Below are 22,470 nucleotides of genomic sequence, written 5' to 3'. Positions count from 1 at the left end.
CCTCCATAGGTCACCTGTGACTGCTGCTGTACTCAGGCAGGGAGGGAAGGCATCTAAGTCTACCTGGTGTGTTTCTCTTACCAATCTTTTATTGTGAGGGAGGTGCTGTCTGCAAGCATCTAAACTGGCCTCTGCCCCTGACGGGAACCTGGAAGTTGAATGTATAATTTCCTTTCAGATGATACTACGAAAGATACAGGAGACAGATGAGAAATAAGAGAAAACCAAGAATAAATACATAAATACTTGGGGACTCCAGAGCTCCAGAACAGGAAAAGACGTGTTTGGGGGAAGGGGGTGGAGGGTAACAGCAGATTTGGAGGGGAAGAGGATAGGAGAAAGCAGAGGGAATTGCTGACAGTATCAGTGACAATGGGGGAATCAGGAAAGAAATTTAAATAGTCAACAGCTCAGTGGGAGTTGGGCTGAACAAGCAGGAATTGGGTTTTGTGATCTTAGAGAGTGCAAATGGGAGAAAGAATCTGAAGAAAGATCCCAGGGGCTGGGTGGAAGAGAAGTTTTGGGCAAGATTGGCCCAGTGGGGTAAGGGAAAAGTTCATATTAATCTTCATAATCATTTGCAAAATCAACCAAATTTTGTGCACTGATTTGACATCTAGTGCAGCCTCAAAACATGTTAGAGAGCATTTCATTTCTAAAGCCAAAGGAAAAGAACAACAGTAAGAGTGGGGAACAATTATTGACTCATCTGTAAGGTTTTGTGCAGCTGAACTATTTGAAAGCCACAGATCAGGGTCAGTAAGCTATAGAACCTTGGATAATGAATGTTTTACAAGATTCAAGCATACAGTCAACACCAAATGTAACATGTTCATTCATGTACTCAGTAACCAATTTAGTTATATTCAGAATACAAAAATTCTGTTTTGATTTCACTATTAATTTAGCCTTAAAAAAATCATTTTTGTTGTCTGTATTCACTGCAACTTAATACTATTCACAATGTTGGACAGTGACCTCCACATAAAATCACACAAAGGCCCTTCTATTAAAGGACTCAGATCCTGAGCTTCAAATGGTTGTGAATGGGATTAGGTTCATTCTGCAATATCGAACTGGGACAAGTTACAGCTTAGCAATTATTGGCAGGTTACTATTGTCCGTAAAGGCTGCATTTACATTCTATTTTTAGTGTCACTGCAGGACAGGTTTTGCTGAACACAAACGCTAATTGTTACTGTGAATACTGTAATTAAATCAAGAGCACAGGGACTTTACAGATTTGCTCAGTCTTGTAGAGTCAGGTTGGATCTCCTGGCTCTTGACTTACAGTAGAACTTTGGCATCAGTGGAAAGTAATGAGAACTGCACAAGGCCACACAACATTTTAACAGCCTATTTTTGTTTATTTCATTAGCTTCCATTTCTTCACTGAGGTTGAAACACTCATTAAAAATCAAGAACTGCAAGTTGTACTTGATAGGGCAGGAATTATTTTGAGTTATGTAATTGTGGTGCTTATCATCAGTATTTGTTACAGTATGTTTGTTGTAGTGTCACTGTGGTCCAAACCTGCATGCCATTCAGTTAAAATTGCAACTCCAATGCTTTTTTTAAAATTCATTCGTGGGACATGGGCATCATTTATTGCACATTCCTTGTTCCCAAGGGCAGTTGAGAGTCAACCATGTTGCTGTGGCTCCGCTGTCACATGTAGGCCAGACCGGGTAAGCTCGGCAAATTTCCTTCGCTAAAGGACATTAGTGAACCAGATGGGTTTTTCCAACAATCGACAATGATTTCATAGCAATCAGTAGATTCTTAATTCCAGATTTCTTTTATTGAATTCAAATTCCACCATCTGCCACGATGGAATTTGAATTAACTAGGTCATTGCTTCCTCATTCAGACATGACTGCTCATATCTTCTGCTTTCATCATTTACCAAGTTCATAATTTTTCTGGGGCTCAGGCAGGGTTTCCGAACATTCCCTCCTCCCTTTTCCCCCCAACCTTCACATTCGCTGATGTAAATATCTTAATTAAAAGATGAATGTTAGTGCCCAGTGCCTTATTTAAAAAAAAAGTTCATTTTTCCCTTTATGGGAGCACAAAATGAAAAATGGCCAAAGAATCTTATAACCTTGGTCATTATTATAAAGGCATAATTTATAAAATACCAAGAACTTTGCATATTCTGAATCATAGAATCCCCACAGTGCAAAAGGCAGTCATTTAGCCCATCAAGTCTGCACCGACAACAATCCCACCCAGTCCCTATCCCCATAACCCCACTGATTTATCCTATTAATCCCCCAACACTAAGGGGCAATTTATGTTCCATGCACCTAACCAGCACACCTTTGAGCTATAGGAGGAAACCAGGGCACCTGGAGGAAACTCACGCAGACACAAAGAGAACAAGACACCCGAGCTGGGAACCTGGTGCTGTGAGGTAGCAATGCTAACCACTGTGCTGCCCAACACCATCCAAGATGGGTGAATAATGGCTGTTTTTATTGTATAGGAGATTTTTTGAGCTGGTGCATACTCATTCTCACCTTGGAGCAGATTTCGTGAAGACTGGTTGCGATGGCTTTTGCTGGTGTATCACATCGGAACACATGACATTTTAGGATTCGTGTATCTTTATCTCTTGCTACATAGGCAAAGTCCCTGCACAAATAAAAATGTGAGACATTAGCGGCAATGATTTACACCATTTAAGCAAGGCTCAAGTACTTGACAAATCATTTCTCATTTACTGAAGGAGAAGAAACATACACTGTTTCCAATAGTAGGGCATTATGCACAAGTAACAATGACGCTAGTATCATCATACAAATATTTGTTAATATTTAACTTTTGACAGTAAAATTAATAAAATTATTTTCAGGCACAACTCAAATTTTGAAATAACTGATTCTGGTATTTGTGGCCAATGCTTAACGTGTTTGTATAATTTTACTCTTATTTTGGCAGAGACATCAACCCATTAAAATTGCATAGAGAGAAACATTGTTAGAAGTATTTCTCTGCTGTCATCACCAATAGTAATGTACAGCCTGCAGAGCAAGAAATTATAAACCAGACAGATTGTGTATTTTGCAGGTATTTTAGTGCAATATTTCATGTAAATGGGGTGCTTTTTTTTGCTGAACACCTGGCAGTAATTATTCCAATGCTACAGTGTGTGACATCTTAAAATAGCAACAAAAATATAGCACAACAGGAAAGGCAATCATGTCCAAGGTAATTAACTATTTCCCTATTGTAAGCTAACATTTACCAGTCAAGTTAACACAGAACTTCCAGTTCAGAAGATGAGAATAAACCACCTGCAGTTCCGCTGCCAACACTACAGCATTCAATACTAGAACATTGTCTCACATAAGAGCATTAGAAATAGGAGCAAGAGTAGGCCATACGGTTGAGCTGATCATGGCAGATCTTCAGCTTCGTCCATTTTCCCATCAACTCCCTGGGCGAGATTTTCCAGCCACGCTCGCCCCAAATCCAGAAAATCCTGCCGAGGTCAACGGAACTTTGCGTGGCCCACGTCACGCCTGCTACAATTCCCGTGGCGGGGTGGTCGGAAAAATTCACACTCCTATGTCCCTAAATTTTCTGAGGCACCAAAAATCTGTGTACCTCAACCTTAAAAGTATTCAACGATCAATCCCTTATCCTGAGACAGTGGCCCCATGTTCTAGATTCCCAAGCCCGTGGAAACAACCTCCATGTATCTGTCCTGCCAAGTCCTTCTCAATCTTTAATGTTTCATCGAGATTACCTTTCATTCATCTAAATTCCACAGTGTACAGACCTATTTACTCAGCCTCTCATCTACAACCCTTGCATCTTCAGGAATCAACCTAGTGAACCTTCACAGTACTGCCTCCAATGCAAGTATATCCTTCCTTCAACATGGAGACCAAAGCTGCACACAAGTATTCCAAATGTGGTCTCACTAAAGTCCTAAACAACTGTATCAATATTTCCTTATTCTTCTAAGCCAAGGCCCATCAATAAAGGCCAACATGCCATTTGTTCTTCACATTGCTTGTTGCATAGTAACTTTTTGGAATAAAAACAGAAAATGATCAAAATACTCAGTAAATCAGGTGGCATCAGAAACAAGGCTAATATTTCAAGTCAATGACCTTTCATCAGAAACTCAAACTGTAGGCATTTACTGCAGATATAGTTGTCCAGCACTGATTTCCACAAACTCCTACAGATGGCAGTTACAACACACAACCAGACCTGCCACATCTAACTAACCTTATTTATCCATTTGATCAGTTAACTATAGAATGTATGGGGCTGTAAGGACTGGGGAAACAGTACTGCCCATATTATGATGTAGAGTCAAATGGGAATAGTAGAGCATAGTGCTGAGTCTTGCTGAGGTTGGCATGAGTATATGTATATAGTTGTGTTATTAATAAATAGTTATTATTCAACTCTATAAGCCTCTAGTCCTCTTCCCTTGAGTACATACAATCTTACAATATGATGATAACAGGCGATGGTCCCCAAAATCCATAAGAATGAAAAAGTAAAGAAATTCCAGTCAGACTGGAGAGAAGTGCACCTAACCTGAAGACCTCAAATGCACAGCTGTGATCACCTATGAAGCTGCATTACAGGCATGGAGACTGAAGAGCAGAAGGAGATCCAATGTGCAGTGTTATGAGGACTCCACCAGAGCACAGAGAGGTCTACTGCAAGACCCAGTTGAAAGCAGAGGCAAAAGACTAGCCAAATCGCAAAAGGATGACAAAACTCCCATTTAAAGAGAAGTCAGAGTAAAAAAACGGCACATCCAAATTGGGCAGTTAGGTTGAAGTTGAGCCGTGCTAAATTGACCGTTAATATCAGGGGGATTAGTGGGGTAATATGTGGGGTTGCAGGGAAAAGGTGGGATTGTTGTCGGTGCAGGCTTGATGGAGCGAAAGGCCTCCTTTTGCGCTATAGGGATTCGATGAATTTGACTCTCCAAACTTAGAAAAGCGACGAGCTGACCAAAACAATTTATTCAAAAGATTTTCTGCAGAATCATTGAAGTTTAAAATGGCTCTGTAACTGTAACAGCTGACGACATAATTGCCAACAGGGAATAAATTAATCTTCTGATAACTTTGAAGCGGTCATGAAGTCCTCGGACACCTACTCTAACCTAACAAGCAATAAACTTTGGAGCAAGCAAAATTTAACAAGAGACTCCAAAAGCTTGGGGAACCCGGGGACTCTTCATAAATGAGTTTACAGACTGGCTGAAGGCTGTGACTATGGTGACCTTAAACGTTAGTTCGCAAGAGACTGAATAATGGTGGGAGTGGCCAATAACACTCCTTGGATTGTCATGGTTGAGATGTGAAAGTTAAAAAAAATCATCAGCTGGACTATTTTATAAAGATATTTTTCTTTCTCTCCTGTTGAAAATGGAAATTGCTGAGCTAACAATATGTCTCCAGCTACTCATCTGATGCTTTCCAGCAATTTCAAAGTAGCAATGGCCATGGGGGTGAGGGTGTTTCCAAAGGAAAATCTGCACAGGTTGTAATCTCCCATAAATGGTGCTAATGGCTGAAACATTAGCAATCCTAACATCTGTTAGTTTACCTGACACCAGTGTCTCCAAAAACAAAAGGAATCCTGATTCCCATTAAACCTCAATATCCCAGTCATCCTGTGTCTAATACTGAGGAGGTGATGCCACATGACATCCCCCAAACCACTTGGTGATTGTGTCTGTTGGAACTGAATTCCAACAGTTACTGTTTGATGTCCAACATGAAAAAACTCCAGGCAACAGCCTGTGCTGTCTACCGTCAAGCTGACAGCAGCAGAAAAAAAAACAGACCCTCATCAAACCTGCTGATTGCTGGAAAATTGTAACTCAAGCCTTCTGATTGACACTTTATATGTGCCTTCTCCCGTCATGCAAATCTTGCTCTGGAAAGATGGGGTTAATCTCCTCTCAGAACGAACATTCCAGTTGACCTCTGAACCCATGTAAAATCCATACCTATATTTTATTGTGGTTGTGCCATGAATCATCTTCCTTTTTCCTCACCCTCTATTTATTGTTCGAGTGTAAAGAAGTGTACATTATGAAACCCTTTCTCGCATGTGTGCGCGCAAACATAAACCAATCCTTCAATTTTCATCTTAAGATTGCTGTGCAAGTTCTTAATAGAAGATTGAAACATTTCCAAAATTAAGAGTTAGGAAGATACGTTATAATTTATAAAGAGGGAAATCAGAATTTTTAAAAATCTGTTTATGGATGGGTAGAAAGTAAGGAAATTAGGATAATTTAAACTGAATCTGCACCTCTGTCAGTGACAAGATGGTAGTCATGATGTGGAAATGCCAGCATTGGACTGGGGTAAACACAGTAAGAAGTCTCACAACACCAGATTAAAGTCCAACAGGTTTATTTGTAGCAAATGCCACTAGCTTTGGAATGGGCTGTTCTTTCGTCAGGTAGGTGGGAGTTCTGATCACAAACAGGGTATATAAAGACACAAACTCAATTTACATGAATAATGATGGGAATGTGAGTCTTTACAGCTAATCAAGTCTTAAGGATACAGACAATGTGAGTGGAAAGAGCATTAAGCACAGGTTAAAAAGATGTGTATTGTTTCCAGACAGGACAGTTAATGAGATTTTGCAAGTCCAGGCAAGTTGTGGGGGTGACAGATAGTGTGACATGAACCCAAGATCCCGGTTGAGGCCATCCTCATGTGTGCGGAACATGGCTATCAGTCTCTGCTCAGTGACTCTGAGCTGTCGTGTGTCATGAAGGCCACCTTGGAGAACGCTTACCCGAAGGTCAGAGGCCGAATGAGTCGCTGAGCAGAGACTGATAGCCAAGTTCCGCACACATGAGGACGGCCTCAACCGGGATCTTGGGTTCATGTCACACTATCTGTAACCCCCACAACTTGTCTGGACTTGCAAAATCTCATTAACTTTTCCTGTCTAGAAACAATACACATCTTTTTAACCTGTGCTTAATGCCCTCTCCACTCACCATACTGTTAAGACTTGATTAGCTGTAAAGACTCACATCCCAATCATTATTCACGTAAATTAAGTTTGTGTCTTTATATGTCCTGTTTGTGATCAGAATTCCCAACCACCTGATAAAGGAACAGCCTGTTCCAAAAGCTAGTGGCGTTTGCTACAAATAAACTTGTTGAACTTTAACCTGGTGTTGAGAGACTTCTTACAGTGATAAGATGCATATAGCAACTCCAACAGTCCAATTCATTATGCAACAAAAGGGCAAGAAGACTCCAGTGCAAGGAAAGCAATACCCAACCAAAACACATGGTGCTAGACCACTGTCAGCGCTGAGGCACCAAATTATCCCATCAGCAAGGACAGTTTTCAGCGAACACTATCCATTGCTTTCACTGAACTGCTTGGGACCCTTTGAAAAAGTATGCATGTCCAAAATATCTAGATACAGTTAAAGTTTATTTATTTGTCACAAGTAAGACTTACATTAACACTGTAATGAAGTTACCGTGACATTCCCCTAGTCGCCACAGTCTGGCGCCTGTTCGGGTCAATTCAGCTAACCAGCACATCTTTCAGAACATGGGAGAAAACTGGAGACCCTGAGGAAACCCACACAGACACGGGGAGAACATGCAAACTCCATACAGACTGTCACCCAAGCCGGGAATCAAAGCTGGGTCCTTGGTGCTGTGAAGCAGCAGTGCTAATCATGTGCTACCGTGCCACCCTCGTGCGGAGGATCCCAAAAGAATCCATGAGATTGACAAACCACATAAAGAAGTCCAATAATGCTACTTGGGAGAAATTATGGATCCCAGATTCACATTTTTAAGTTAGGCATAGGAGTCAGTGTGATACTCCTGTTGGATGACGAACCATGACTATAAGACCTCTGGCTACAGGTGACAGGTACACCATTGTGCGGTCCCAGGGGAATTCAACAATAGATCAAGAGCCACTCAGTACGGCAACAAGCAAATTATCAAATTTCTGTATGTCACCACATTCAACTCATTTCTTTCTGAGCAGAAATGCCAGTATTTCTTTCAACCTTCTGAAAAGGGCAGAAGATGCCTAAACAACCATTGTAGCCAACTACACTCCTGAGGGTTCCACCGTTGCAGATGTGATGATACTGTGCCTTTAAGAAATGTATTTTTATAGAACATAAGAAATAGGAGGAGGAGTAGGCCATCTAGCCCTTCGAGCCTGCCCTGCCATTCAATAAGATCACGGCTGATCTGTCGTGGCTCAGTTCCACACTCCCGCCCTCTCCCCATAACCCTTAATCCCCTCGCTTATCAAAAACCCATCAACCCACGTCTTAAAAATATTTAGCGAGGCAGCCTCCACCACTTCAACGGGCAGAGAATTCCAGAGATTCACCACCCTTTGAGTGAAGAAGTTCCTCCTCAACTCCGTTCTAAACCACGCCCCCTTTATCTTGAGGCTATGCCCCCTAGTCCTACTGTCCTTTCTCAGCGGGAAGAGTCTCTCCACCTCTATCCTATCCATCCCATTCATCATCTTATATGTCTCAATGAGATCTCCCCTCATTCTTCTAAACTCTAACGAGTACAAGCCTAGTTTATTCAGCCTCTCCTCATAGCTCAACCCCCTCAACTCTGGCATCAGCCTAGTAAACCTCCTCTGCACTCCCTCCAAGGCTAAAACATCCTTGCGTAAGTGCGGCGACCAAAACTGCACACAGTACTCCAGCTGCGGCCTCACCAGTGCCCTATACAGCTGCAGCAAGACCTCCCTACTTTTATCTTCAATCCCCCTCACTATGAAGGCCAGCATCCCATTAGCCTTCCTGACTACCTGCTGCACCTGCAGGCTGGGCTTTTGCAACTCATGCACAAGGACCCCGAGGTCCCTCTGCACAGTCGCCTGCTGCAGTTTTTCGCCACGTAAGTAATTGTCCTTCCTACCATTATTCCTACCAAAGTGGACCACCTCGCACTTGCCAACATTAAATTCCATTTGCCAGTTCCTGGCCCATTCGCCCAGCCTATCTAGATCCTTCTGCAGACTCTCCACACCCTCCGCACAATTTGCCGTTCCACCAATCTTGGTGTCATCAGCAAATTTCGACACCATACACTCGGTTCCCTCCTCCAGATCGTCTATATAAATGGTAAATAGCTGAGGCCCCAGCGCCGACCCCTGGGGCACTCCACTAGTCACCAACCACCAATCCGAATAGCACCCATTGACCCCCACTCTCTGCCTCCTATTAGACAGCCAATCCTCTATCCACGCTAACACCCTACCCCCAACTCCATGCTCCCTTACCTTCTGCAATAACCTCTTGTGAGGTACCTTGTCAAACGCCTTCTGAAAGGCGTTTCTTTGTAAGGGATATGTTTAAAATTCAGCTGTTTCACATTGTGTCCACTTGTCTGGGCAACAGGCAGCTCAAATATTGAGAATGCAGGATAATGACTGATTTTAGCTAATGGTGTACTTGCCTAAGGCATGTGTGTTTACTTAGGTTTCCCTTGGGGTTTCAGAGTAGGGCTAGTGGTTAGGATTTGGCGCCGCGGTTTGATCCCCAGTTAGGAATGAAAACTTGCATTCAAGAGGCCACTAGGTATAGCAGTTGGGACGAATGGGATCAAAGGTTATGGGGAGAAAGCAGGATTAGGCTATCAAATTGGACAAACAGCCATATTCATGATGAATGGCTCAAAGGGCCAAATGTTCTCCTCCTGTTCATATCTTCTATGTTTTTATGTTTTGATTAGATTGATCGATAAGAGACAATCATGTCACGGTATGGTAGCACAGTGGTTAGCACTGCTGCTTCACAACTCCAGTACTTGTGTTCAATTCCCGGCTTGGGTCACTGTCTGTGTGGAGTTTGCACATTCTCCTCGTGTCTGCATGGGTTTCGTCCAGGTGTTCCAAAGATGTGCGGGTTAGATTGATTGGCCATGCTAAAAAATTGCCCTTAGTGTCCTGAGATGCGTCAGTTAAAGGGATTAGTGGGTAAATATGTAGGGATATGGGGGTAGGATTGTGGTCACTGCAGACTCGACGGGCCGAAATGCCTCTTTCTGTTTTGTAGGGTTTCTGTGAACTTCCATGAATCATGTGCTAATTGGAGGAGCTATGCTTGCAGGGTAGATGCACAGTTTCTCTTTTATTTTCAGTTATCAATTTTCTGCCTGATTCTACAAGAAGCAAGAGAAACCTGTATCACTCTCTCTATGGAAGCTGCTGTTTGGCTGCTGTCAGAAGACAATACAAATTGCGGAAATGTGATAGCAAATTGTAATCTATTTGCACACTCTGTCACAGGGTGATATGTACTGTAGATTATATTTTAGTTCAGAGTTTTCTCTCCTTTATGTTACCTATTGTGGAAGAATGGAAGAATATGTTTCCTGAGAAGCAGCAGTTCTTTAAATACATCGCCCAACCTTTGCAAATAGAATCAAATCACATCCTTTGAAAAATACCACAAGTACAATAGCAGGCTAGCTGTCAGACAATACTTTGCTTAATCCATTAATCTTCTAACTGAATGACAGTGCAAATACTAGCAGGATAATGCAATGCTAACCAGAGATAGCACAGTTTTAATCTCAGGAGGTGTGCATCCAAAATCCTGGCTCGTAGTGCAGAAAGCTTGGCATTGAAGTCACAAAATTGTAAAATTACCCCTTATACATTAACACTTGGTTTGATGTTGAAGATTCATTTCCTACATAGGAACCAGCAAAATTATGTAACTGAATAGAAATGACCAGCAAAAAAAAATTAACTAATCCTCTAGGTCTGTGGACTAGGATAAAAATCTGCAGCCACACTGAGAGTGAATGACTAGTATAAGGTAGTTCAGACAATGTCCCGCTCTTCATAGCATTTGTTTATTTGATAGCAAAATAGAACTTCTCTGCAATGCTGTTGTTTAGACATATAAAAGGTGTATTAAGCAGGCTTAATTAGAATTATTGGCCACTTGTATCCAAGTAAAGGAGAGAGATTAGGCTAAGGAAAAACATCCCAAAAGGTCACGTACCTAAGAACCATGAAGGTAACTTTAAATTCCTTTCTCATGAATGGGATCCAATGACTTTCTGTTGAACTGAGTGTTTACGTTAAATATCATTTTACTGGTTATTCAAATTACATGATATTTTAAAACTCCAGTAAAAAGAGACAGTTTTAATCTCCCTTTGAAGCTAATTTGCTGCCATATTCTAAATTCTTTCCACTAGCACTGATGCTCATCTGCATTATCTTTAATTGCCTCCCCATCCCAAAAAGTGCAATATGCTGTTCCTTAAAGCTAGGAAAAATGTATTGCTTAGAACTTGGATATTTAATTCCATTTTTTTTTACTTAAAAATCCAAATTGGATTTTAAACAGCTTTGACACAGGTGAATGGGGCTGTAAACATGTGTAATATACTTAAGTGCTCACATTCCAAGTGCTGCCATTATTTTCAACCTTGGTATATACAGCACTCACAATCTTCTATGAAGGATGAAACATACTTTCAAAGAAAGTCAGAGCTGAAGGTTTTCAGCAACAGTGCAAGCTGCATTGCCTACGTTGGGTCTTTAATATCCCTATTTAAATTAACCTATAATACAGACAGGTTGGCACAATAGAAAGAAAATTTGATTCAGTTATTAGGTTACAATGACGTTCATTCCATGGCAATAAAAATCATGCAACTGTTATGAATGGAACCATATTTCTAGACAGAGGTGTAGTCAAAAGCAAAAAAGCTCTAGTTTCAAAAACAAACATTCATTCCCACTCAAGGGAAATTGCTTTGCAGAAAGTGAGATTTCTTCCCTTCTGCACTAGCCCCAACAATGCAATTGGCACACAACCTGCACTCCCAGGTTTTTATCATTGTTATCAAATATATAGAAGGTTCACAAAAGCAACCTTGAATGTTTCCTTTTCTTTCTGTGAGGAGGCACAAATATTTTGTACTCCTCTCCTAGACCATAATGGCATAGATGGGGAAGTAAGTGAGCCAACTATACTTCTAATTCTCCAGATTATGCAGTTCTTGATTGCTGCTACCACAAGCATGAAAGCATAGAGCACAGAACAAGTACTGTTCCTCTAAGGAATGGAAAAATAAAGTAGCAAGATGCCTGATTGAAAATTGGCTCAGTTGTAGGAGACAGAGGGTGATGACAGAAGGTTGCTTTAGTAATTGGAAGCCAATGTCCAGTGGCATACCACAGGGATCTGTGTTTGATCCTTTATTATTTGTCATTTATATGAATGACATTGGCTATGTGGGGGGTAAGATTAGTAAGTTTGCAGATGACACAAAGATTGGACGGCTGGTTAAGAATTAGGTGGAGTGTCTTGGGCTATAAAGAAGATATAGACGGAGTGGTCAAATGGACAAATATAGAATATTTGTTCCTCACATCCCTCTCCTCCCACAAACCTCCTGCCCCTCGTGACTGACCTTCAATTAAGGGAAACAGCTGTTCCTTACCCACTCTGTCCATCTCAAAGTCTTGTACACCTCGATCAGGACACCCCTCAGTCTTCTCTGCTCCAACGAAAATAACCCAAGCCGATCATCCATCCTCACTTCTTAAGTGTTGCATCTCAGGCAACATCTTGGTGAATCTCCTCTGCAGCCCCACCAGTGCAATCACATCCTCACTGTAATATGGCAACGAGAACTGCACACAGTACACGAGCTGTGGTAACAATGATAAAAACCTGGGAGTGCAGGTTGTGTGCCAATTGCATTGTTGGGGCTAGTGCAAAAGGGAAGAAATCTCACTTTCTGTAAAGCAATTTCCCTTGAATGGGAATGAATGTTTTTGAAACTAGAGCTTTTTTGCTTTTGACTATTTGACCACTCTGTCTATATCTAGAATTTAACCCTGAAAAACGTGAGGTGATACACTTTGGAAGGAGAAGTTTGACAGGAAGTTTTCGACGAATGTTAGGATGCTAGGCAGTTTTCGACAAATGTTAGGATGCTAGGCAGTTTTCGACGAATGTTAGGATGCTAGGAAGTTTTCGACGAATGTTACGATGCTAGGAAGTTTTCGACGTATGTTAGGATGCTAGGAAGTTTGTGGAATATAGGGATCTTGGCATGTTTGTCCACAGATCTCTGAAGGCAGAAGGGCATATTAGTAGGATGGTGAAAAAGGCAGATGGGACTCTTGCCTTTATCAACTGAGGTATAGAATGCGGAAGCAGGGAAGTCATGTTGGAGTTTGATAAAGCCACAGCTCGAGTACTGTGTGCAGTTCTCGTTGCTACATTACAGTAAGGATGTGATTGCACTGGTGGGGCTGCAGAGGAGATTTACCAGTATGTTGCCTAAGATGGAACACTTAAGAAGTGAGGATGGATGATAGGCTTGGGTTATTTTTGTTGGAGCAGAGAAGACTGAGGGGTGTCCTGATTGAGGTGTACAAGATTATGAGAGAGATGGACAGAGTGGACAAGGACTAGCTGTTCGCCTTAGTTGAAGGGTCAGTCACAAGGGGCAGGAGGTTTGTGGGAGGAGGGGGATGTGAGGAAAAATCTTTTTACCATAGGTTGGTGATGATCTGGAATGCACTGCCTGGGAGGATAGCAGAGGCAGTTTGCCTCACACCTCTAATCACATCTTGGATGAGAATTTGGCATGCCATACATTGAAGACTTTGGGCTAAGTGCTGGTAGATGGGATTAGGTGGGAGCTTAAGAGTTTCTAATGTGTCGATTCCAACTCGATCCTCTATCACTTGACCAATCTTGCACAAGTCCTATCAGCAAGGCTAGAACAGCATTGGCAGGAGCAAAGGCAGAATGGGGGTGGGGGGAGTGGGAAAAGAGTGGTGGAATGAAAAGTTAATAATAAAGAGAATGAGTTTATATAAATATATTAACTAAAATCAACGAAAAACACATTATATTGAGTTTTCTATCAATGTTGGATGTGGTGTTCCTGCCCACCATAATGGGCATTGCCATTGAACATGGCAGAGCAGGTTGCAAAAGCAATTTTTAGAAAGCACTTAGAATTGTGGGCTTTATAAATAGAGACAAAGGGCTGGATTTTTCAGATGGTGGCATCTTCCACTCCACCACCAAAAAGGTTGTCAGGGAACATGTCCCTGCTCCACATGACTGCCCCACAGCCACAGGGCGTTCATTGGCTTCTGCCCCCATGCCTGGAAGCACTCCCACCTCAGGGAACTGTTGACCATCTGATTGGCTGACAGCTCTCTCATCTCAGCAGTGCCACTGGGTGCAGTGGACATTGTTGGTCATACACTAATTCCAATGGGATAAAGCGGAGGTGCTCAGCATTGGAGTTAAGTGTGGAGGTGTATCAGAGGGGTCAGGAAAGGAGGTGCTGGGGGGCCGGGTTGCAAATGCTGGTGTTAGGGTGGGGTTGGGGAATGGCTGCTGTTCAGGAAAGGGGACTGATGAAAATGGCTCACTTCCTGCCCAAGGCTGAAGCAAGTTAACTTGCTGGGCCTCTCTCCCATTCTTGACCTCACAGAATTGTTACAGCACAGAAGAAAGCCATTTAGCACATTACATCTACAAAAGCTCTCTGAATGAGCAATTCACTTGATGCCATTCCCCTGCCACCTCCCAATAATCCTACACATTCTTCCTTTTTCAAATAATAGTCTGATTTCCTTGAGAATGCTGTGATTGAATCTGCCTCCCCCACACTTTGGCAGTACATTTCTAACCCTCATAACTTGCTGTACAAAAATGTTTCTCCTCACATCACTTTTGCTTCTACTAAATTACTTTAAATCTACGCTCTCATGCTCACAATCCTTTTACAAATGGAAAGGGTTTCTTCCCATCTGACCCCTCAAGACTTTGAATATCCCAATCAAATCTCCTCTCAACCTTCTTTTCTTTGAGGAAGATAGTGTTAACTTCTCTAATCTATTTTCATAACTGAAATTTCTCACCCTGGAACCATTCTTATGAATCTTTTCTGCACTCTCTCCAATGCCTTCACAGGGATGAGGGATCTAGTTTGGTGGATAGACAGGAGAAGCTGGGGTTGAGAAGACTTGAGACAGATGTTCAACATCATGAGCAGTCTAGACAGAGAGATAGGGAGAAACTGTTCTGAATGGATGAACGGTTAAGGAATAGAGCAAAGAAATTTAAGGTGTGATAAGCAAAAGAGCCAAAGGCAGTACTAGGGAAAACTTTTAGGCAACGAGTGGTTATAATCGGGAATGCACTGTCTTTTAAAGAGTGGTACAGGAAGATTCAAACTGAACCTTTCAAAAGGGAATAAGATAAGTGCACACAAAGAAAAATATTGTAATCTTATGGAGAAACTGCAGGAAGTGGGACAAGCTGGATTGCTCTTGCAGATAGCTGACCCAGGCTGGATGGGTTGAATGACCTCCTTATCTTCTCTGCTCCTTACAACCATCCTACGCTGCTATGGTCTTAGAATTCCTATAATATTGCTTTCATTGGGTACAGAAAAAAAAACTTTGCAATGATGAGATTCCACTATAATTTAAACAAAATCTTGGATGGAATTGATTAAATGATTATTTAAACCCTGCTAAAGCAAACAAAGAAATCCTTTGTAATGTGCAAAACTAATAGGTAATCTTCTTTCTTTTAGCACATTGAATACAATTAATTATAGATTGGGATTATCATTATGATACAGGGCAGAAACTGTACATTTTGAAACAAAGGAAAGCTAAATGCAGAAATCTATTTCACTCTATTCAGTACCCCCTCTTTCCCCCACAACTCCCACTCCCTTCCAATCCCCCGAATTTCCTCATTATTCTGTTAAAATGGTACCTGAGAAGAAGAAATTATAATGTACCTAATGGATGATGAATATTCCTGCCATAAAATATTTAAACATTAAACATTTTTTAAAAAAATACAGATTTTGTTTGTAGCTGTAACTTAGCTGTACCCATCCTGCAGTTTTGCAAACCCATCTTCATTGTGTTAACTTGAAACAGCAAACATTTCAGAAAGAAAACATTCACCTGATCAGACAATTCAAACAGTATAAACTACAGACGCTGTATGCTCACAGAAATACACCATTAAACATTCTGTGCAGAAATACTGTGGCCGCTGACAGTCATATTACAAACTATTTAATTATCTATGTTTTCATGCACAAACATATTTTTATGTTACTTTTGGGCTCTGTGGATGTTTTACAGTCTACCATACTCCAGGCATTTTGCTGTTCTCAGACAGACTAGAATAAAATGACAATAAGGATATAATATGTTGATAGTGTAAAGTTTCTGACTTCAAATACTGCCCATCAAACAGCAATTCACTTTTCTTCAATTCAGCCATGAATATTCATTACTTTATTTTAAGATTATGCTTACAGTGAACAGAAAGCACTGGGGGCTTTACCTATAAACCAGTTATTCAGAAATATACTCAATTTAAATTGATTATTGCAAATGATCTTTGATTCTTGCAATAATCTTTTATCGTCAAGAATATAATTCATGCTGCATCACCTATTCTGTTAGCAGCATTTAAAAACTGTCAGGGTTAATATGTGCAATAAGTTACTATTAATTTCTAATAATATTAAGTTACTTTAATGGATTATAATACACACAAGAGACTTGTAGTACAAAATAAAATTCATGCATCGTGACATACGCTTAATGAAAGCCATCTGATATACTATATATATAGATATTTAGTCTGAAACACAAGTAATAATATGCAAATCATTCTGTCAGAATCTTTGCACTATTTAAAACCAGATCATCTCTTGAATATTGTGACAAACCGAGGAGTTTAAGACTCACTACAGCTGTAAATTTTGGCGCTATTAAAAATACCACTTGAAGCCATTGGAAAGCACAGGCTAAATTAGGGATATGACAAATGTTCCACAAGTGACCCAAGAGAAAAATTCACAAGTGATTTTTGAAGGTTAGGTTACAAATAGGAACCATCCACAGTGTCTTGTATCTTGGGATTTCTTTTTAAATAGTAGAGGTGCTACGTCAAAGGAAATCTGTTGTTGCATTCCAGCCTCGGATCTGGTATTCTAGTCTTGACTGTTCTCTTGTACTTTGGGTCTTCTGAATCCTCTCTGTTTGATTTCCTGTGACCATAGCAACACTCTCCCAGTCGATAAACATCTCACCATTATTTTGCACTTCTCATTAATAGCATAAGCAAGACTGATAAGAGACTATTGGTAATCTCATGCATTAATAAGAATCTTACTGTTCTTATATGAAGGAATACATAAGCACTCTGGATACCCTAATCCTCTTTTTTAACCAATTACTTAGTTTTAAAAAATAATCACGCAAAAAGTGTTTGCTGTTTAGGTGACATAACTAATTGTGAGAATTTTAGCACTGCAATTTAGGATTACAAGTTGGGAAACTAGTTGAAGGCTGTTCCGATAGGACAAATTAAAATTCCTCAGAAGATGAGGAAGTAAGTGCAAGGTTATGGGGAGTGGAAGGATTGTGCTGAATTGCTCATTTTGGATAACTGATGCAGACGGGCAGTTGGGCGGCACGGTGGCACAGTGATTGGCACTGCTGCCTCACAGCGCCACAGACCTAGGTTCAATTCCCAACTTGGGTCTCTGTCTGCGTGGAGTTTGCACATTCTCCCCGTGTCCGCATGGGTTTCCTCTCAGTCCAACGGTGTGCAGGTTAGGTGGATTGGCCATGCTAAATTGCCCCTTAGTGTCAGGGGAACTAGCTGGGGTAAATGCATAGGGTTATGAGGGTAAGGCCCGGGTGGGATTGTGATCGGTGCAGACTTGATGGGCCGAGTGGCTTCCTTCTGCACCGTAGGAATCTATGATTATGACATGGTGTGCCAAATGGTCCCTTCTGCACTTTGTTCATTCAGTCCATTTTGTGACTGTTTCTGACACAAGCCTAAGAATATTATTAAATATATAAATTTTGAAAACTTAACTCTGCTAGCTTTACAGCAAATGAGAAAAATAGCATTTTTCAGAACTCATATTTTAGGATTTTTCTCTCAAATTCCACATCAACTCATCCTTATGCGATTATTTGTTATCGTGCTGCAATTCATAAGCGCAAAACTGTCGAGGAGATGGAAATGAAAAGAATGATAGGCAAATGTACAGTTAGAACATAAGTGGCCATAAGAAAGACCATTCAGCCTTTCAAGATCACCCCTGCATTCACTGAGATCATGGCTGATCTTCTACTTAGAATCATGGAATCCTTACAGAGCAGAAGGAGGCAGTTGGCCTGTTGAGCCCGCACCGACTCTCCAACAACAAACTTGCCCAAACCCTATCCCCATAACCCCATGTATTTACCTTGCTAATTCCACTAACCTACACAACTTGGGATGCTAACGGGCAATTTAGCATGGCCAATCAATCTAACCTCACACATACGTCAACACCATCTTGCTCTACTATCCTCGTATCCCTTGATGTCTTTTTAAGATGTAGAAATCTAACAGTCTCAGTGTTGAACAAACTCAATGACTGAGCCTCCACAGCCCTTAGAGCCACGCTTTGAGTGAGAAAATTCCTCCTCATCCCAATACTAAATAGTCTACCTCTTATTCTGAGATGGTGTATTCTAGTTCGAGACTCCCACCCCTCCAATCAAGGGAAGCATCCTTTCTGTACCAACTCTGTTGAGCCCTACAAGGATTTTTTATCTTTAAATGAGATTACTTTGCATTCCTCAAAGTATCACCAGACTATGCCCGACTCAGCTCATCTGCCACTGAAACTCTCCTCCATGCTTTTAAATATCCTAAGTAATAGGAGTAGGCATAGACCATATGATCCTACTCCTCCAATCAATATGATCCCCCTATTAAAGTAAAACTCCACTGGCAACACACAGAAAAGAAAGCTTGCTTAACCAAATACCTACAAATTTAATACAGATAGTTAGGCTTAATTTACTGAATGATTGCTGAGAAAATGCACCGACTATAAAACAAACTGAAAAACATGAAATTTCAGAAATGCCGCGGTATAACACTTTCTGGGCTATTCCCTGCCAATATCTAGTTTCTAGCCATTTAAATCAGACAAATTAAAGTCAACGTTCCAAAATAATAATCAAGGACAGAACAAGCTGACATTTTTAAAATTGTAATTATTTTGAATTTGAGGCTATTTATCACATCTTAACTTTTAATAATACATTTAATAAATGTATTATTTTGTACATACCTATGATGATAATTCAAAATGAGACCCAAAATAAAGTAAGCACAGTGACAGAGTCAAAACTGACCTCAGTCAATTGTAAGGAAGACGAAAGAAAAAGGTGTGGGTTCTGAAACAAGTCATTATCCAGTGATCTATGCTCAAAGTGCACGTGAAGGTCAGCTGAGGATAAAATCAGTGTCAGTTTGTCAACATTCATGGTCTAGACACACAGATGAACAGTCAGAAAGATGAGGTACATGTCTTGGAACCATATCCCAGAAAGGAATTAATGACTTCAGGCATGATGGAGAAAACTGAATAATATGTGCAAGTTTTTTTCAGATCACGAAGAAGTTGAAATATTTAAAATAAAGTGGACTGAACCCGCCAAGTTGCCAAATTGCAACCAATCTAATCTCTGACGGTAATGAAGTTTGAACCCATCAAGAATGACACAATTTTTGTAAATGCTAATACAAGCAATGAGATTACAGGACATTAAAACACACTAGGTTCTATCCAGACAACTGAATTGAGTCTTTAACAGATTAATCTGTAAATTTGCCCTGAAGGAGGATTCATCTCAGTACAATGCACTTCAAAAGAAAATGAAAAGTTCTGAAGCCAGGTCAAATCACTTGGAGGACAAGATGGATGGTGTATGTGCACTTGACCACAGCTTTAAAAAAAAGTCATCTACTTACACTTAACTGTAACACCATCTTTATTCTGACAATATGAACTATTTTAAGAAAAAGTAAAATTACCTCTCTCTGAGTCCAGGAAAGCAGAGGAAAGAAATCAGAAAGAATGCAATCAACAATAGGAGAACATGTAAATAACAGAAAAGATGATCACAATAAACACATTCATCAGTCTAAGAGCTATAGAAGTTTTTCTGAACACAAAAATGAGTGGAGAAAAAAACAGTAGATTCCCCATGATTTTAGTTAGTTGCTGAAGCATCAGCATGCCAATACAGACTACTGAGTAAAGCAGCTCCATAACTTTCCTTTTGCCACACAAAGTTTTAATTTTTAAGTTTTATTAGAGTCCTGAGTAGGCTTACATTAACACTGCAATGAAGATGCTGTGAAAATCCCGAGAGAATATTACTTAAAAATAAAATTGTGTGACAACAAATTTTGCACAATTTGGACAATCACATATTTACTTGTGGCATACAAAGAGTGCACACTGAACACAATCAGAAACCCTAATTGTGAGCTGTTCTGAACCCATCTTGTTACTCAATCACTGGTAGATTGATTATTCCTCTTGGCCTTGAATACTCTCTAGGTTTCACCATTTCTTTCAGCAAATATGTGCAAAAGTCAGCCATACCAGCAGAAAAGAGTGTGGAATTTAATATGCAAATTATGTCCAGCACAAACTAAGTTTCAGCAATCTTTTGCAGAAATTGAAAAACTTTGCACCGGAACTTTCCCTGCCCAGAACACAGGCCCATCCAGGCTATATTAATCACGGTTACAAGTTTTTGTGTGTGTCACTTGCCTGCTGGCCTCTGAGGAAGCTCTTCAAATTTAGTTGGTTCCTTTGGGCAAGGCATTAATAGGCACATTTTAAGTTTTTGAATATAATTTCTAATTTACTAGGAACCTGGCCATTTGCACTAATATAACTAGCAAATGGTGTTAAATCATCTTCACTTAATTAAAATACGGTTTACCCACAGCTAGTAGATTAAACACTGAGTAAAAATGCTTATTATTTGTGATAATTCCATTTCTGGCTGCATTAATCAAACTGCACCAAGTTACCATTTTTAAATCTATCAATATTTTATTTTTAAAACAAAAGCAATGTTTATATCATTATGCTCTAAGATCTGCCTGATTGCACCCATTCATAAAATATTTTATATTCAGTGATATGCACTGGAGTCTTCAAGTGGGGAAAAAACACTTGCTTAAAGTAGTGAATTTTAGGTGCAATCTGCACTGTTAGGAAAACAAAGGTAGTTTTTTGGGATTCTGAAACAAGTCATTATCTAGTGATCTATGCTCAAAGTGCACATGTGAAGGTCAGCTGAGGATAAAATCAGTGTCAGTCTGTCAACATTCATGGTCTAGACACACAGATGAACAGTCAGAAAGATGAAGTACATGTCTTGGAACCATATCCCAGAAAGGAATTAATGACTTCAGGCATGGTGGAGAAAACTGAATAATATGTGCAAGCTTTTTTCAGATCACGAAGAAGTTGAAATATTTAAAATATTTGAAATAAAGTGGACTGAACCCGCCAAGTTGCCAAATTGCAACCAATTTGTGTTGGTAAACAATAAGGTATAGTTTGAAGTGGGTTTAATTTAATGTTTCTGGAAGGGTAAAACCTATATTCATGCTGGACAAATTCCATTTTTGTGTGAGGGTTGGTTAAGTTTCAACTCTGTTTCTATTGTGCTTGGAGAGGGTTATGGCATGACGAGTTAATAGGAGTAGCAGTTGCTGCTTAGCAACTGGAGGCTATTTTAGCTGGATATATTGCAGTGGAAGACATGACATCAGGAATTGAATATCTCTCAACTCCGCCGGATGAAAGTCTGGGAAAGATGGGATCTGCGAAAAGGCAAGCTTCCTAGAAGTTCAGTTACTGTCCAGATTACCAAGGAATTAGGACAGAAAGAATTTCTCAAGATGACCAATGTTAAAAGAAGAAAGCTTTGTTCGGAAGAATTCAATGAAAGTAAACAAAGTGTTCTGAGTTAAAGAGACAATTACAATAATCAGATTTAAAGTGGGATAGCAGACCTCAAAAAGTAAATCAAACGTCAGGAAGTCTAGAGTTAAAGCCACTGTGAACAATATGTACAACAGTCAAGATGAAGGAATCCTAAAGTGGTTGGTGTAAATCCTGGATAGGATTCACTGCTAAAAGTGGAGCAGGAGCTTTGTTTAAAATAGTCACCTGTAAAACCTGGACTGGATTTCAGAATGCAAACAGCTGAAGGAAAACATTATTAAGAGAAGGTTTTAAAGTGTGTCTTTGGGAGTGGAATTTGGAAACTCCCATGTGACAATCAAATGGGGGATTCTGAGGAGAAAGTCACAGACAGTAACTTGGGTTCAGGGATGATGTGTATTTGACCACAGCCAGTGTACTTAAAAGGGACTTTGTGTTAATGAGACCATTGTAGCTTAAATTGTACTTTGGTAATCTGTGTTAATTGTAAGATCTGTATATACTTGTTAAAATAAGGGGCAAGCAAAGGAGTACTGTATAATAATCCACCTTTCATGTTTAACAATTCTTCTTGTTAGAGCTAATTAGC

At 40.2% G+C, this 22,470-nt stretch overlaps 1 protein-coding gene across 14 annotated transcripts in view; it reads right to left on the bottom strand.

Moving 5' to 3' along the window:
* The window catches only part of LOC145342742 (amyloid beta precursor protein binding family B member 2-like), a 338,577-nt gene that overhangs the window by 19,448 nt on the left and 296,659 nt on the right, over positions 1–22,470 (bottom strand). For all 14 annotated transcript variants that reach the window (XM_080188293.1, XM_080188340.1, XM_080188284.1 and 11 more), the window contains one exon: positions 2,523–2,637. In XM_080188293.1, the coding sequence (XP_080044419.1) occupies positions 2,523–2,637 (115 nt within the window). The remainder of the gene's footprint in view (positions 1–2,522; positions 2,638–22,470) is intronic.

The sequence above is a fragment of the Carcharhinus amblyrhynchos genome, chromosome 1 (genome assembly GCF_965287045.1).
Source record: "Carcharhinus amblyrhynchos chromosome 1, sCarAmb.v2.hapA, whole genome shotgun sequence".
NCBI lineage: Eukaryota > Metazoa > Chordata > Chondrichthyes > Carcharhiniformes > Carcharhinidae > Carcharhinus > Carcharhinus amblyrhynchos.
Note: the sequence above shows the minus strand (reverse complement) of the source record. Positions and strands in the feature narration are given on the sequence as shown.